General features: G+C 38.4%; 1 protein-coding gene across 9 annotated transcripts in view; it reads left to right on the top strand.

Moving 5' to 3' along the window:
• The window catches only part of Ncoa1 (nuclear receptor coactivator 1), a 228,032-nt gene that overhangs the window by 151,905 nt on the left and 58,117 nt on the right, over positions 1 to 18,010 (top strand). For all 9 annotated transcript variants that reach the window (XM_055626162.1, XM_055626146.1, XM_055626187.1 and 6 more), the window contains 4 exons: positions 4,609 to 4,786; positions 10,395 to 10,574; positions 12,446 to 12,541; positions 15,928 to 16,068. In XM_055626162.1, the coding sequence (XP_055482137.1) occupies positions 4,609 to 4,786; positions 10,395 to 10,574; positions 12,446 to 12,541; positions 15,928 to 16,068 (595 nt within the window). The remainder of the gene's footprint in view (positions 1 to 4,608; positions 4,787 to 10,394; positions 10,575 to 12,445; positions 12,542 to 15,927; positions 16,069 to 18,010) is intronic.

The following is an 18,010-nucleotide window of genomic DNA, read 5'->3' on the forward strand; positions in this document are numbered from 1 at the left end:
TCTGTACCCCTAAAGAAGCTCAGCAAGAAGGAGGACCCTGGGTAAGATGATCAATCCTCAGTCAGAAAGGCAGACGGGACAGACATCAGAAGGAGAAAACAGAGAATAGGACAGGAGCCTTCCACAGAGGACCTCTGAAAGACTCTACCCAGCAGGATATTAAAGCAGATGGTGAGACTCATAGCCAAACTTTGAACAGAGTGCAGGGAATCTTATAAAAGAAGGGGGAGATAGAAAAGCCTGGAAGGGACAGGAGCTCCACAAGGAGAGCAACATAACCAAAAAATCTGGGCACAGAGGTCCTTTCTGAGACTGATACTCCAACCAAGGACTACACATGTATATAATCTAGAACTCCTGCACAGACATAGCCCATGGCATCTCAGTCTCCAAGTGGGGTCCCTAGTAAGGGGAGCAGGGACTATCTCTGACATGAACTCAGTGGCTGGCTCTTTGATCACCTCCCCCTGAGGGGGAAGCAGCCTGACCAGGCCACAGAGGAGGACAATGCAGTCAGTCCTGATGGGACCTGATTGGCTAGGGTCAGATGGGAGGGGAGGAGGACCTTCCCTAAGAGTGGACTAGGGGAGGGGCATAGGAGGAGAAGAGGAAGAGAGGGTGGGATTGGAAGGGGATGAGAGGGGGCTACAGCTGGGATACAAAAACGAATGAATTGTAATTAATTTAAAAAATTAATTAAAAAACAAATTGAATAAATGATAATTTTAAAATATATAGAATTTTAGAAGTTCAAATCCACACGAGAAAACTCTTGAAAATAGTTTTTAATAAATGGAAGTGAAAAAATATTACAAAGTATTACTAAAAATAGAATTGTGCTCTTTGAAAACATCTTGGATGTATGTTTTGTGGTAGAGTTGTCTAAAAATGTAGTTCTAAATGAAATGTAATATTTTCATCAATAATTTCATCTCTTCATTTATTGATGGACATTTAGGCTGATTGCCTATTTTGAGCAATGATGCATGATGGAGTCCTGATACCTCTTCAAGGGACTGAGTTAAGTGTCTTTGGCTATATATACTCAGGTGTAAGATTGCTAGATTATCTGGTTTTTCTGGTTTTTGTTTTGTTTTTTGAGGCTCTTCCATGCTGTGTTCCGTATTGACTCTCTAACAGTTTATATTTTTACCAGCAAGTACAAAGAGTCCCTTTTCTCTGAATCCTCATCTGTAGTTTTACTTTTTGTCTTTACCAGCTAGCCATTCTGACAGGTATATGGTCATGTATGTTTTAATTACATTTCAATAATACTGTGTGTGTGTGTGGTGTGTTGTGTGTGTGTAGAATGGGGTGCTATTCTGTTTTTTAAGACTTAAGGAAATGTTATTTGTGACAACATAGATGAGCCTGGAAGATACTATAGTGGATGGTATAAGCCAGTTAACAGAAAGATAAGTGTTTCCTGAGGTCATTTACTATGTGGAGTGTAAACTGGGCAACTTACAAAGGGCAGTTTTAGGGGTGTGGGTTAAAGGGCTCTATGATGGAAGATGTTGTCTAAAGGATTAAAATTTTCAGTCAGAGAGCTTGGCATTGATGATGCATTCCTGTTATCTCAGCACTTGGGAGGTTGAGAAAAGAAGATTAGGGAGCTCAAGGCTATGTAGCAAGTTTGAGGCTAGTTGTTCTCTCATTTTGCGCAGTTGTGACTTTCTTTAATATTCCCCATCTTCTGCAAAAAGAAGCTTCTTTGATTGGGGGCAGGCCTACACTTATCTGTGGATATACATATATAATTATTTAGATTGAAGTTAGGAATTGTTCTGGTTTTGGAAAATGGCAGTATTACATTCTCCTCCATGACCCAAATCACAGGTGGTTGGGTAGGTGTGCAGTACCAGGCATGACTTCCCTTCTGTCCAGCTAGACAGCTGTTGGTTACCACCAAGATATAGGTGCCACTATTGCACCTTTAGAAGTATCTCGCCCATACTGGTGGTTGTTGTGGTTCATAGATGTCACAGCTGGGTAAGACTCCTTACCCTTCTCTCGCTTAGCAGCTTACATTAGCACCTTTGGGAAGGGGCTTTTGGGTCAGATCCACCTCCAATCCTCCAAGTTCCGTCTAAAATGAATGATGTCTTCGTCAGTAGGGACTTTATCTTCAACTTCTAGAAGGCAGTAGCAATAACCTATATTATTTTGGGAGTCTCTTTGACTCCCCTGATCCAAAACTCTAGAGGACTTTGCTCATGCCTTATACCAGGATTTTTGTTAGATGGTTCTTTGAAGGATGCATTATCATCCCAAGTGATATAACTTCATTTAAACTACACATGTACACAAACACACACACACATACACTTATATGTATCATATGCAGTTTTAAGTAAATATAAAAATAATATGATTCTCTATGGCTGTTTCAAGCATCCTCAGTTTTACTTACCTCTCCTTTCTCTTCTTTGGTATAGTGCTCCTTGCCCCTTCAAGTTAAAGACTCCTCCACTTTTTCCATTTCCCTGTGTATCCTACTCACCCTCTCTAGAGCTCCTTTCCTACTCCCATGATCCCTTTCTTGGTTTCTGTGGTTAGTCCATGTTATGTATTCACATCTAAAGATTTGACACTAGGATCCAGAAATGAGAATGTGCAGCCTTTGTATTTCCAGGGCTGAGTTACCTCGCTTAGCTCTACCCATTTATGTGAAAATTTCCGTGACTTCATTTTTCTTTGCAGATGAGTAGTATACCTTTGTGTGTATGTATCACATTTTCATTATCCATTTATCAGTTGAACGACCTTTAGGTTGTTTCCATTTCTTTTTTTTTTTAAGTGAATGTAAACTACCATTGCTTCTTTCTTTTCTTTTTAAGATTTATTTATTATGTATACAGTATTCTGCATGCATGCAGGCCTGGACACAAGAAGAGGGCACCAGATCTCATTATAGATCTGATTGTGAGCCACCATGTGGTTGCTGGGAATTGAACTTAGGACCTTTGGAAGAACAGCCAGTACTCTTAACCTCTGAGCCATCTCTCCAGCCCTGTTTCCATTTCTTAACTATTGTCAATACAGCAGCAATGAACAGGCTGAGCATATATCTATGGAATAGGATTTTGACTCTTTGGGGGATATGCCAAGGAGTGGTAAAGCTGGGTTATATAGTAAATATAGTTTTAGTTTTTTGAGAGTTTTTCACACTTATTTCCACAGTGGCTCACCACTTTTCAATCCCAGCAAGAGTGAATGAGGGTTTCCCTTCCCCTGCATCCTCACCAACATTTGCTGTCAATTTTTTCCTTATTCTTAGCCATTCTGATTGGAGTGAGCTGTGGATGGTGAACATTTTAAAATTTTTTTCTTAACCAATTTTATTTCTTTTGAAAACTGTTTGGATCAATAGCCAATTTTTAAATAGAGTTGTTTCATTTGTATATTATGTAACAAACTAAGTCATTATTTTTCAAATAGCTAGGAAGATTCCATATAAGTAGGGTGACATTGTCAGCTCCAGTATTCCAGATCTTCCTTAGAAATTGGAACTGTCTGGACTTCATGAAGGACCATCATGCTACATGTTTATTAGGCTTGATTTATTCCATATGTTTTAGTTTGCAGTCTGAAGGTTCTAACAGTGTCTGTGCCACTGGAAACACTTTGTGCCCCTCGGGTGCACATTCTCTCCTCTTGGAGAAACCTGCTTCCATCTCTGCACACAGGAGGCCCCTGGAACCTGGCTCCTGTCCATCCTAATAATGTGTTTGCTGCCCACAGGCCTCACTGTCCTTTGTATCCTCATCTCCACACTGCTTAATGCCTTGCCATGTGCCATGTGCTTCTCTCTTCCTGAAATAACTTTCCCTAAGGCCTCTTCCCCTCCTCCACTATGCTGTTCATTAGTTTGGTAAGGCTGTAAGGTGCTTCTCATCACCCCCACCGCTCCCAAATTAAGCATCCTGGGTTGTGCTCGTGGTGTTCCACGTATCTGTGACACCACATTGATCACTAGCTCTTTATTATGCATGTCCACTCTTGCACAGGCTTCTCAAAGGCAAAGGCTGGGTGTTAGCCTACATAATGTAGAGATTTTCAAGACTGAGTGAGTCACTTACTTTGCATTTGCTACTATAAAACTCCTTCCCAAGATGTAGAGACCGTCTGTGGTTAAGAGCACATACTGCCTTTGTAGAAGATCCAGGTTCTATTCCTGGCATCCACATCAGGCAGCTCACAACCACCTGTAACAGTTACAGGGCGTCCAGCATCTCTGACCTCTAAGGGTATCTACACTCATGTGTGCATGCGCACACATGTGCACATGCACAACACGCGCGCGCGCGCGCACACACACACACACACACACACTTGAAAATAATAAATATTTAAAATGAAATTGTTTCCAAGAAAGCAGGTTGATATTTTTCATTAATGCCCACTGGAAACATTGTGTATAGCCCATTTGAAACTCATGACCTTTTCCCCAGAGAAGCAATTTCTCTTTTAACTTGACATACATTTATTTCTAATATCTTTTTAAAGAGAAAAATATGTTTCCTTTTATCTTTTAACTTCCGAGTGTTTTAATCAGTGTCTTCATGTCTGAATCTTTTTCTTTATTTTTTTCTTTTGGCTTTACAGGCTTTGGATGGATTTTTCTTTGTTGTGAACTGTGAAGGAAGAATTGTATTCGTGTCAGAAAATGTGACCAGCTACTTGGGTTACAATCAGGAGGAATTAATGAATACCAGCGTCTACAGCATACTTCACGTGGGAGATCATGCAGAGTTTGTCAAGAATCTGTTACCAAAATCACTAGGTAGAAAGAAATTAACTTTTTATTTCTAATACATATACAAGTTAGTAGTATAAAATATTATACTTGAAATATTTTAATGTGGTTATAGCCTTCGTCATCAGTGTACTTCTATGTCACATGACAGTGACATGTACAGGAGCCAACACAGTTAAATTATCCCACAAGAAGCTTCCACTTATATTTCCCTTTGCTTTCAGTTTGGATTATATGCAGGGAAAGAGTGCCCTTCTCACTACCCTGATCCCAGAGAAAAAGAACAGAAGGGAGGAAGGAAAGGGTTAGGGGGAGGGTTATGCTGTGTTTTATACCTCCAAAAGTAACCATTTGGAATGTAAGTTTCTTTCAGCTCCATAGTCCCAACTGTGATTAGATGGCTAGCCCACTGGGGAGAAGCCACGCTGCGGGGTGAATGGTGTTGATCTCCAGCTGCTGTTCTGTCCACTCAACTATTTGGCAAGGCTGGGACCTTAGAAGTCAGGGTGTTTATGCTGATTATCTAGGAATGTGAATGGACTAAAGGCCACCCTTTGTTTGCTTCTTGAATTTTGAGACTTCTGCTAGAAAGGTTTTCAGGACTCAAGTTCCAGTTACTCTTATTGATTGAATTCCTAGTCTATAAGATATGTTTCAAGTAGTCAATGTACATGTATTTAGTGGAAAATCGAAAACTTTTCATATTTAATTTCAGATTACATCAATTTCAGATTTTTTACCTATTTTTCCCATCATTTCTATGTTTCACTATCTCTGAAATAAGACCAATTTATCACACAGTTGAATTGATCAAACATGAGTTTTTCTGAGTATCAGTTAGGAGTGTCCCCATCACCATTTAGTGTAGAAACTGAGGCAGGAGCTCAGAGAAGTGAAGCTAAGGTCCCCTGGTGTGATACCTGGGTTTCTTCCTCTGGTCCTATGCCCTAGTTGCTTTTATTCTGCCATCCTACAGATCTGGCATGTGGATTTAATTGAGCTATTTCATTTTATTGTTGCCTTTTTTTAATATTCGTACCTGTATTAGCTGTTGAGTTGAACAGCTTGCCTGGTTGAGAAGAGAACGGAGGTCACAGAAACAAAACTGAGCTATATTCTACCCCTGGAAGAAGGGGCTCATTGTGCAGAAGCCACACATTACTCATCCCAGCGTGCTTGCTGTAGATAGGTTCTGTGCAGTTTGCCTCCATCACTACCAGGAGGCAAATAAAACCAGGGTGCTGTCTGCTATCTGTTGATACGGTGATACTACTCCCAGCCACCTGTAGGTCCTTGACTGGCCTTTTCCAACTGGCCTCCACCACAAGCGGGGAGATGTGATAGTTCTGCTGGAGCGACATTGTTTCCTCATTCCCCCAAAGAAGGAAAGAACAGCAACACGGGAATAATGCTGCCTAACTGCCCCTGCCGCCAGGTACAATAGGGTGGACCCACAACCAAAGGGCATGCTCAGTGGCCACAGAGCAGATCATCCAGTTCTGCAGTGGCGTTTGGTCACCTATTACTAACCACTGAGAAGAATAAAGCCCAATTATACTAACTTAGAAAAGTTACTTTTCTAGAAACATTGGAGAAAAAATATACTACAAAACCTACACTTAAATCTCCATTATCGGAATTATCAAATCTAGAAAATCAGAGAGAAAACTAGAAAATCAGAAAGAGAAAAAAAGATAAAACATTATATATGTATATCAACCCCCAGGATAAATAAGTTTCAGACTATGAAGAAATTTGAAGAATTTGGTCATTTTTTATAAATCTGCATGTTTATATGTACACACACACACATATTCACCTTATATATGTAAATCACTAACATGAATCAAAAGATTATATTCTTGTTTTCACTTATATAAAAAAATTTTGAAGAATAGCATAAAAAACTTGTTACAAATTTTCTTTTGAATTTATTGATGTAGAAGATTTCAGTGTCTAAAAATCTCTACTTTTATATATAATATTTTACCTATTTGGTATAAAATAACACTGGAACACTATTATAGTGAAAGTTTTTGTCCAGGAAGATAAACGTGGAGCTGGAGAGTTGGTTCAGTAGGCAGAGTGCTTGCCACACAGCACTTGAGTTTAGTATTCCGGAGCCATGTAAAGAAATGGGCATGAGAGTACGTCTGTTATCTCAGTGCTGGAGAGGCAGAGGCCAGGGGATTCTGGGACTTGCTGGCTAGCCTGTGGAGCCAAATAGGGAAGTCTAGGTTTAGTAAGAGACCCCATGCCAAAAGAAAAAGGCAAGGTGGAGGAGCACTATTGAGGAAGGCACCCATTGTACACATCTGGTTTCCACATACACACACGTGCACATACCTACACAACTGTGTTCATATACCACACATACATACACAAAAACCTCTGTTGTGAAAGTTTAAGATTCATTTGTGAAATTCTAATAAGAAGCTGTAATTTGAAGTTTGGAAAAAATGGAAATAAGTTCTCACAGTTCAGCATTTATTTCTCTAGTGACGCAGACACTGTAGAAGTTAAGAGCACTAACAAATTGATATAAAACAGATGTGGGGAATGCATCTTTCCTCTGCCACCTACCAGCAGTGTGACCTCTGTTAGGCCGTATCTCTCGTCGGAAGTTTGGAGGGCACTCAAATGGTACTTAGCCTATCACCTAGCTGAACTTCCTTTAAATTTAGTTAATACTACTATTGTTGACTTTATCTAAATGTTTTGGAACTTTCAATTTCATGACAGATCTATAATTTTGTGTCATTTACAACTATTTGATATTTTAGATATTCTTAGCTTAGGAATTGATGTCATGGAAGAACAGTCTTGTCCTTGCATAATAGGCTCTTTCATCTGCTCCCCACAAAGTTGAGGCAAATATTTTTACAGAACATATCAATAAGAAAGTTAAGTTCTCCTTAGTTCTTTTTTAAACTAAGCTGAATAGCTGCTTCTTTCTTAAAAAGGGCTTTGAGCTGAGCATGCATCTCAGTAGTCAAGCACTTGCCTTCAATGTGCCCAGCAAGCAATTAGGCCCTGAGTTTAATTCCCAGTACTGAAACAGCAAAAAACCTTTTAGTTGTTTTGCAATATTTTGATTTGATTTTTCTTACCAGGTTTTTTTTTAAACAGTGGCCGTTGCATTTATTTTTTCAAGAGGAATTGTGGTAAAAGGAAAGAGCAAGTAGTAAAGATTAGCCAGTCTTCCCCAACAGAACAAAACATCGAGCTTCACTAGCACTTTATATCTGTAGTCTAGATCTGTCCTTTCCTCAACCAACAGAGAGTACAGAGCCTGTGTTTTTCTTGTCATGAAAATGCAGTCATTGTAAGTAAAGACTTAGTGTTTAAAAGATTTGGGTTCAAAAGAAGCCTTAAGCTCCGTTGTAATAAGTTAATTTAGATAATCCAAAATAAATCTAATGAATATTATGCTATATAAGGGATCTAGAAATAGCATATTAGAAGGGTCTGTCTGTATTAGAAGGGTCAATGTTTGGAGGCAATCCTGCGTTTATGTATTTATTAAGTCCCTGAGAGTATGCCTATGTTTCAGTACACGACCCTACACACCATACACGTACTGGCAACACTAAGCAGACTCCGTGGAACTTTATGAAACAAACAAGCAAAAGCGGCTAGAGTGATGGCTCAGCAGTTAAAAGCACTGTTTGCTCTTCCCAAGGACCTAGATTCAATTCCCAGCACCCATATGGCAGCTCATAATTGTCTGTAACTCCAGTTCCACAGATCTAACACCCTCTTCAGACTTCTGTGGGCACTAAGCACAGGTGGTGCGCATACACATAAGCAAAATGCCCATGTATTTGTCAAAATATTTATGTTTGTATTTATAGAGACAAAACCATGAAATTGGGATTAAATAGTGGTGGGGAATAGAGAGAATGGGAATGGGTTTGATCAAAACCTGTCATATGCATATATGAAATTCTCAAACAATAAAAAAGGTTTTCTTAAAATTCAGGCAAACAGGTTCTGAAATTAAACTTGAAGGACGTTCCCTCCCCACAGTGCTGCCTGTTCTCCTCACGGCTTTTTATGCTAACCTGATTCTAGCCACTTTTCTGCCTGTTTTTTTTTTTTTGTTTTGTTTTGTTTTGTTTTCCCCATCCTATTTCTCATTATCTGAACTGAATTAAGCTGTTGTTTAGCTGAATTTCCTCTGGCAATGTTTAGCAAGTAGCTTCTCTTTGCAAGTGCAGTTAGAAGCTGAGGTCATCCCTGATAGCTGAATGAATCTGGGTAAATACTGTGCAAACCAAGTGGCAAACAAATTTTTTTAACGAATTGTTTTTATAAGAGACTCTTACTTTAGTTGGAGAAGAAAGCTCTAAAAATGAATAAGGAGGTTAATTTTACATTAATTTTATTGTCTATGTCATTCTACCATCTAGCCTATATGTGTTTCAAAAGTAGGAAGAAAAAGGCCTTAAGCTATAAATCCTATATAAATAAATTGGACACACACACACACACACACACACACACACACACACACACACACATATATATATACTCTTATCTGCGGTTCTTTATTTCCTACATTGTTCCCTCTGTGGAATAGAAAGCTTATTTCTTCTTTGAAAAGAGTGGTAACCAGGGACCTGAAATGATTGTCTCCATAAAGTCTCTAGTTTGATATTGGAATTGTAGAATCAAGGACTCCTGGGTATTCTGCCGTAGACTGTAGAGTCCAACTGTCTTTAGAGCTTGTACAGTGGATCCCTTATTTTTAAAGATGAAACAACTGGAAATCAAATATTAAGTGACCCAAACCTAACAACTTGTGAGAAGTAGAACTCCTTAGTGCAAGAGAAGTTAGTGTCCATACTTTGCTCTTGTACTTATGGGATCAATAACAGGGAAGTGAGTCAATAGTGGGAGGGTAGCTTTAAAACTCCTCTGACCACTGGGACCCCAGGACCCGAACACGACACTGTGAATAAGAAACTGTGACTCACAACACAGTGATTCTTACTTGAGATACATGGCGTCTTTTCTAAAACCAAATTTAATTTTCTTCTATTAAACGAGATAATGTTTGTTCCTTAGCAATCTTTTGATATTGTAGCATGTAAACTATGCTAGTTAAATTAATGAAGTAATTGCTGTCTGTAAGAAACCAGTATTCCTCCCTTTCTCTTCTAAGTCACAGACTCCTTGAACAAACTTTAAGTCTTCTCCCCCATACACAAAGAGCCTGCCCTTCAAATTGGCCTTTGATGGATCCTGCTTAGCACAGTACCTGTAGCCTTAGGTTTTCTCACTTGAAATGCATAGCTGCAAATAAAGAGTTAACCACCATGCCAGTGATTTCAACTTTGTCTTTGTTCCTAAGTGCTGTTAGTGAAGAGGTGTATCTGCTGTCTGAGCTCTTACACATTTTCTTGGAAATGTTCCAGTTTCTAACTGGTAGATGTACCTATTGACTCAGTATAAAGTTAGATCTGAGGATGTATGCCAGTCTTTTAATATGAATATCTAATTAGCCAGATTCTTTGAAGTGTGGGTTTGTTTTTTGTTTGTTTTTTTTTGTTTGTTTGTTTGTTTTGTATCTCCAGCATTTATGCTTTTCTCACTTTATTCACAAGCATATAAATCAATTTTGCCTCCCTAGTAAATGGAGTTCCTTGGCCTCAAGAGGCAACACGCCGAAATAGCCATACATTTAACTGCAGGATGCTAATTCACCCTCCAGATGAGCCAGGTACCGAGAACCAAGAAGCTTGCCAGCGCTATGAAGTAATGCAATGTTTCACAGTGTCACAGCCAAAATCGATCCAAGAAGATGGCGAAGGTAAAGGGTCATTTAAAGTGATTGTTGATCTTCGGCTTGAAGGATCAGAGGAAATTGATTGCGCACTACCTTCTTGAGATAATATTTTTTGGTAACTCTATTATATGTCATAACTGCAGTTCGTTTTCTACATTTCTTTTATTCCCCCTTGAGACAGGGTTTCACTGTGTAGCTCTGGCTGACCTAAAACTTGCTGTGTAGACCAAGGTAGCCTCAAACTCACAGAGATCCACCTGCTTCTTCCTCCCAAGTATAGGTATTAAAAATGTGTGCCACCAAGCCCAGCCCGTTCAGATTTGTGAGATATGGGTTCACTGTGTATCCTAGCCAGGCCTACAGTTCACTATGTAGCATAGGTTAGACTTAGAAGCATTCTCCTGCCTCAACTTCGTAATTTCTGTGATTACAGGAGCATACCACCATGTCCAGACTCAATGTTTTTCTTAAGTCTTTAAACATTATTACAAATATGTAGAAGCACTCCCTTAATAATGCCCTAAAGTTTCAGCTTTATGCTGGCTATGCTGGCATTCCCACTAAGATGTCAAATATTTCAAACCAATTTGCTGCCTTGAAATAAAATAGCTAACTATGTGCCTCACTTGGAAATTTACGAGATACAACAGGCTGTTGACAACCCTGGTGTTTAAAAAATGTCATTAAAGCCAGGTACAGTGGCCCACCCTGTAATCCCAGCACTCTGAGAGGCAGAAGCAGGTGGATCTCTGTGAGTTTGAGGCCAGCATGATCTACAAAGTGAGTCCAGGACAGCCAAGGCTACACAGAGAAACCCTGTCTTGAAAAACCAGAAAGGAAAGAAGGTAAGAAGGAAGAAAAGAAGGAAGGGAGGGAGGGAGGGAAGGAGAGAGGGAGGAAGGAAGGAAGGAAGGAAGGAGGGAAGGAAGGAAGGAAGGAAGGAAGGAAGGAAGGAAGGAAGGAAGGAAGGAAAAGTTTCATGTAGAATGTAGGAGGCATTGGAGGATAGCATTGGCATTTTCAGACTATGCAAAACTAGGAGAAAGTTTACAAATAAATGGAAGCCATGGCCAAGGCACTAATATGAACATGATATTAGTATGGATTTTAATATGTCACAGTGGATTTCAGTACGGTGAGTGGGTATGTTGTCCATGTAAACATAGGGTCAGATAAATTTAGGAACACCACAAATTGGGACCTGGAATGAGGACCAGGGAAGAGAGAAGCCAAGTCTGTCGGGGCAGTTCAGTAGCAGATGTTACCAAGAGATGGAGGTGGTGATCAACTGGGAACTTTTCAGACATTAATGACCTTACACATGTCATTAGTGTGCAGTGACCGAAAGGACCCAGGTTCAATGCCCAGCATCCACACAAGAGCTTACAACTGCTGTAACTCCAGTTCCAGGAGATCTGATGCCTTTTTTTGGCCTTTGTGGGCATTGCATGCTCATGGTGCACAGACGTACATGTAGGCAAAGCACTCATACACAAAAATTTATTTTAATTTAAAATAATTTCAGAAATAGAGCATGTGCTTAGCAACACTAAGTCCCTTGAGTTTAATTCCTAGCAATGTAAACAACAAAAATAAAATTAAAAAGTAGTGCTGCTTACATCTAATCAGAACTGTTACTTTCGACTCTGTTAACATCTGTCTCTCATAGTTTATATGCAGATATTCAGTGGGGAAAAACTACTCTGGTGTACTTTCTCCTAGGGCTACCAGTTTTGTGTAGCCAGCAATTTTATTTCCCCTATACTATTATGTTAGAGTGATTCTAATACTATGGTAAATCCTGAAACGTGTAATTTTAAAATAAAAACTATCAAGCAATTGATGTAAACATTTTCTCTACATTTTGTTCAATTTCCCCTTCTTGTTTTGGGCAGATTTCCAGTCATGTTTGATTTGTATTGCACGGCGATTACCTCGGCCTCCAGCTATTACAGGTGTAGAATCCTTTATGACCAAGCAAGATACTACAGGTATTCACAAAATCCAACATGCTCCATAGCTATTCATCATGTAAACTTAGCACTGCACTGATCATATCCAAATGTAGTATCCATCCTCTGCCTCCCAGGCTTATGTAGAAAAGCATTTTAAATAGTCATCTTGATATTGATAGCCAAAGGCTTTTATTGTTGTCATGGGCTTCATGTTGTAGAGACCAGTTCTTATAAATGTTTACATGAGTATATCTGTTTGATCATGAGTCATCTTTATAATCAAGGAAGAAATTTTTAAAGAAATTTGTATTTGTTAATACATGTATCTATACATTCATAACTGGATATAAATATGGTGGGTTTAATATTATGTTTAAATATATTTGGTGGGGCCATCCAGAGGGATCAGTGGGTAAAAGTATTTGCAGCAAGCCTAATGGCCTGAATTTGATCCTTGAATCCACATGTAGGAAAGAGAGAATCATCCCCTCTCACACACAAAGCATACACATGCACACATGTAAACACATAAGTAAATGTAAAAATTTTTAGTGTATTTGGCTATTTTTTATTTGCCTTTTTTAAAAAATTTATTCAGCACATACCACTGAGTCTATAGAAGTAGTTGTCATGAGTAATCACTCAGAATATATGTGGTGAGTAAAGATCAATGGTAAAAGGTGACCACACTTAGATGCATTTATAGACCCAGCTCCTGGGTGGGCTGAAGCCATCGCATTGCTTGAACCTACACATTATGAAAAAACTGGGCAGAGTAGCAAGGCCTTATTTCAAACAAACAGAAAGTGAGTGCTGAAGTTCTGTATTGTGCTAGATTATTGAGGAATTTTTTTTTGAAATTAGGTGATCATTCTAAAAGAAGGTTGAGCTAATTAATATTGAGCCCATGGGCCACGAAGTATGAAGTACCACACACCCAAAGTGTAAGTGTCGAGAGTAGTAAGTATGGAAGGGTCTTAGTTTACAGTGAGAGTTCCTAGTTCCTGACCCAAGAAACAGGTGGACCAGCCCTAACATTAGCAGGACGGAGAGATAGGCAGTAGGGCTGCATTGTGTAAATAATACTTTCTTCTTAAAGGCTTCTTAAGATTTTATTCCCATCTAAAACAAATTGCAGCTGTTGTTTACAGTTTCTTGTGGCTTTTCCTGGTTAATTTTTAATGCTTTTACATGCTTAGAGTTAGTCTCCCAGCCCCCTTCCTAATTTGAACACAGAAGTAGACAGTAGAGATATATTTTTGAGCAGAAAATTTTTAAGTGACTTCAACTGAATTGATTCTTTCTTTGTTCATTTTAATGTGCATTCTTTCACCATTCTTTAAAGGTTCTATTTTCTTTTTAACAACTTTTTAACTCTCAGAAATCTGATACTCTCGTTTTGTATGCTTTATTCTTGTATTTTTAAAAACAAGATCCCAAATGTTCTTCCAAAAAAGGTGGGAAGTAAATTAGCACAGATATGAAAAATAGTAAGGAGAGACCTGGGAGCATAGAGAGACTGCACCGCTCTTCATCCCTTTTTCAGTCTGTCATGTTCACTTCCATTTTCTTTCATGAGCAACACTGGAAAATTCAACGAACCCTTGTTGAAAGCCAGAAATATTTTTTATGGAAGAAAGTAGGTTTCATTGACAAAGAAAACTAGTCCTTTTGTCAGTGACTGATTGATACAAAAAGAAACCAAATAAGGCTTTGTGAGACACAGAATGGAGACCTCCTGGGAAGGGTGTTTCTCAAGCTACACAGGAAGTGTCGGCAAGAGACTTAAAGTTAATGAAGGAGCCAGTAGGATGGCTCACTAGGGTAAAGGCACTTGGCCCAAGCATGGCAGCCTGCGCTCCATTCCCAGATCCGACATAAATATGGAAGGAAAGTACTGATACCACTAACTTGTCCCCTGACCTCCATTGATGCCCCATGGCACACGTACCTACGCCCTCAAACATACGCACACAATGGGAATAAGGTAGTTCATGAACAGTACTTTTAAACTTATTCTCATTTCTGTAAGTTAAATATGACATTAAATCAGAGAAGAATTTAAAATTTCAACTGCATCTGATTATGTGTAAATAAGTAAAAAATAGTCACAACCATTTAAAATAAGAAAATTTAGTTCTATGTTTCACAATAATTGTTTAACAAAACAAGCCATCAAAAAATAACACATTCCAGATTTGGAAGGAAGGCTCAGCAGTTAAGAGCACTGGCTGCTCTTGCAGAGGACCCATATTTGGTTCCCAGCACCAGCCTGGCAGCTCAAAGCTATCGGTGACTCCAATCCCAGGGCATCTGAGGTACACATCCCAGGCACATATGTGGTACACAGACATACATGGAGACAAAACACACATACACATGAAATACAATTTTAAGTAATTTAAAATAAAACTTATTTTTTAAAATAACTGATACCAACTTGTTTTATGAATGGGAAACAAAACCGATTGCTGGAAGTGAAAATATTTATCCCTAATGAAGTGCTCTTTCTTTATGTGACATGACCTTCAACCACAGCACTCTACTTCACCTCTCACACCAAGCTATCAGACATAGATATCAGACAAATTTAAAGCTAATATTTTATTATATAATAGAATAGATTCACTGAAAATAATAGTGAGGAAAGGTAAATATTAAATACTTCATTTTAATGGTACTTTCTAACTATATGTGGAGTGGTTCATGTCCCTTTAAAAAAAGAGTTCTATTGGGAAAGATTGAATGGTGGATTTTTTGGTTTTTTGTTTTTATTCTTGTCTTCTGTTTGGTTGGTTAGTGGTTGGTTCAGTTTCCATTTGGCAAGTAGATATTCTAAAGCAAACTTCTTGATCTCTTCTAAGCAAAATTATTTGCATAGCCCAATCATTTAGTACTATTGCTGAAAACATAATCTCTTTCTTTTTCATAGCCCCACAATTCTAGATTCCCTTGCTATCTTATGGACTATTTTATACATATGTGCACACACACCATACACACACAAACACAAACACACACACACACACACACACCACCTCTCATACTCATTGCCCATGAGGAGTATTATTGTATATGAAGATTATATAACTATAGAATTGCTGCTAGGAATTGAGTCCAGAGCCTCATGCATTGTAGACAAGCACTGGACTGACCAAGCCACACCCATCACCTTCTTCGGATTTCAATACCAGACTAGAGCTGAATCTAACACAATAATGCATTGCAATCCAAGACCACACAGTCCTTATTGTGTCTGTAATATACTGTGTTACTATATTAGTAAGTGTAAGTGATATTTTGCTACTTTTGTCTATAATATTTGGAAAGAGAATATTTATTGGGTTGGCTATAACTGATACTTTTGAAGTACGGATGAGTTATATCAAAACTGTCATAAAAATCAACCATTTTCTGTGCAGGTAAAATCATCTCTATTGACACTAGCTCCCTGAGAGCTGCTGGCAGGACTGGCTGGGAAGATTTAGTCAGGAAATGCATTTATGCTTTTTTCCAACCTCAGGGCAGAGAGCCATCTTATGCCCGACAGCTGTTTCAAGAAGGTAACACTTTTGTCTCAATTTTTTTCATTAACCTGTGTGTTGCTGTTGAGAAATGTTTCTTAGAGTTCATAGCTTGATAAGTATTTTCTCCAAATTACAGCTTCTGTAATAAGTTTTAGGAAAGGAAGAAATGGGTAAGCAAAGTAACTCATGAGTGGATCCTGAAACTCAGGATGCACATCCTAAAGACTAGGATGTCATGTGGCAGTCACTCATTCATTCATTCATTCATTCATTCAGCAGATGTGTCGAGTTCCTTACATGCATAGAGCACTATGTATATAAGGTCCAGGGATACAGTGGTGGCCAGGGAGCAGGGTTTTGCTCAGGGATGTTAGGAGAATATAGGATATCTCTAAAATCAGTGTGACCCTGATGATAACAGAAGTATAACTATTAAAAAGTAGATTCAAATTTGATGATGATTTGAGAGAGCAAGGAATTTTTTTTGGTCTGTCTCTTAAAGATTTCCCCCACAGGAAAACAAGTATGTCAGAGAGCATCTGGATAATAAAAGCCTCAGTACCGTTCACTTTAACTTCATGACTGATGAAGAATGTATCTTCTGACTTACACTGAATTTAAAACTGTGCCCTATGACATTGACTGTCAAATAGCTGCCATGTCTAGGAGGTCTGCTGAAGCACAAAACAAGTATCTCCCATGCCCATAAAAAGATTAGAAAGTTTACAAAGATTCAGAATTAAGGGATTGTTTATGTGCTATAAAATACTGTCATGGATGGTAGCCCTAGTACTCCTTTTTCAATGTGTGCTTCAGTTTAATATCCTCTATTGATTGCTAGTCCTAAAATACAGTGAAATTTTTTCATTATTCTCACACTCTTTTTAATTTTAACATTTTCCCCATAACATTGTGTCCTTAGTTTCCTGGTGACGTATCATTCATTACATTATAGATTAGCTGTTTCCTAACAGGAATACTTTCTTTATAAATTGTATAAATCTCAGAGTTGTAGTTAATTCTGGAACAGAGTAGTATGTAGTTCTTCTGAGGCCTACTAAGATCCATGCCACTCCTTAAGACAAAGAACCAAACATCTATATTATTTTTAACTTCCCCGGGTAGTTCCAAAGTACATCCTGGCTTGGAAGCCATCATAATGATGGCTTCTATCTAAGTATGAACTTTGGCTTCCTCTGCACAGCAGTGCTTGACTTTTGAATAAGTTTGGGACTCAGGGCACAGCTTCCACTCATTACCTAATGTGTTTAGTAGTACATAGGTCTTTGATTTTTGTCATAATTTTCAAGGTGGGCTTTCCATAGCCGAGCTGTGAAACTTAATTTTATTTGCCTATAATTTGTGTACATTTCCACTATGGTGAAATGGGCATTTATTGTCCAAACAATGAAGCTCCACACAGACAAAGGATCCATAGCTCATAAACCATTAGAAGTCCTTGTGAAGTAGGTTAGTTAAAATCTAATAAATAGCCAATCTCCCAGCATGCAAAATACAATATTTATGGAACAGTGTACAGAAAAAGAATTATAACCCACTTCCTTTTCCTCATTAGGCATTTCTTAATATAATGTCCTCTTGTTTTTAAGAAAAAGAATTCCTTGATAGAAATGACTTTTTTTTTTTCTTCATTCAAAACTAAGATGGCCAGAGTTCATATGACTCTGGTTCTAGTGTTTTAGAAATTAAAAACAATTTGCCAAACAGCATCTCATGGAAAGACTGTGTCTTCTAGTATTTTAAATAGAAGTAGCCTGGTAAGAGAGAAGTAGTCTTTGAAAACATGTGTAAATAACCTGTTAAAAATACCTGCTGCATTAAAATCTCAGATAAGGGCTCGATATGTCTACAGACCTTAAAGAAGATGCATACATCTAAGAGCCATTCACCTGTCGAGGATATTATTTACATTTACAGGTTGTTTTGTTTTCTTTTTGCTGTCTCTATCACCTAAGTG

This window comes from Psammomys obesus, unplaced genomic scaffold, assembly GCF_907164565.1.
Source record: "Psammomys obesus unplaced genomic scaffold, mPsaObe1.curated_primary_1811, whole genome shotgun sequence".
NCBI lineage: Eukaryota > Metazoa > Chordata > Mammalia > Rodentia > Muridae > Psammomys > Psammomys obesus.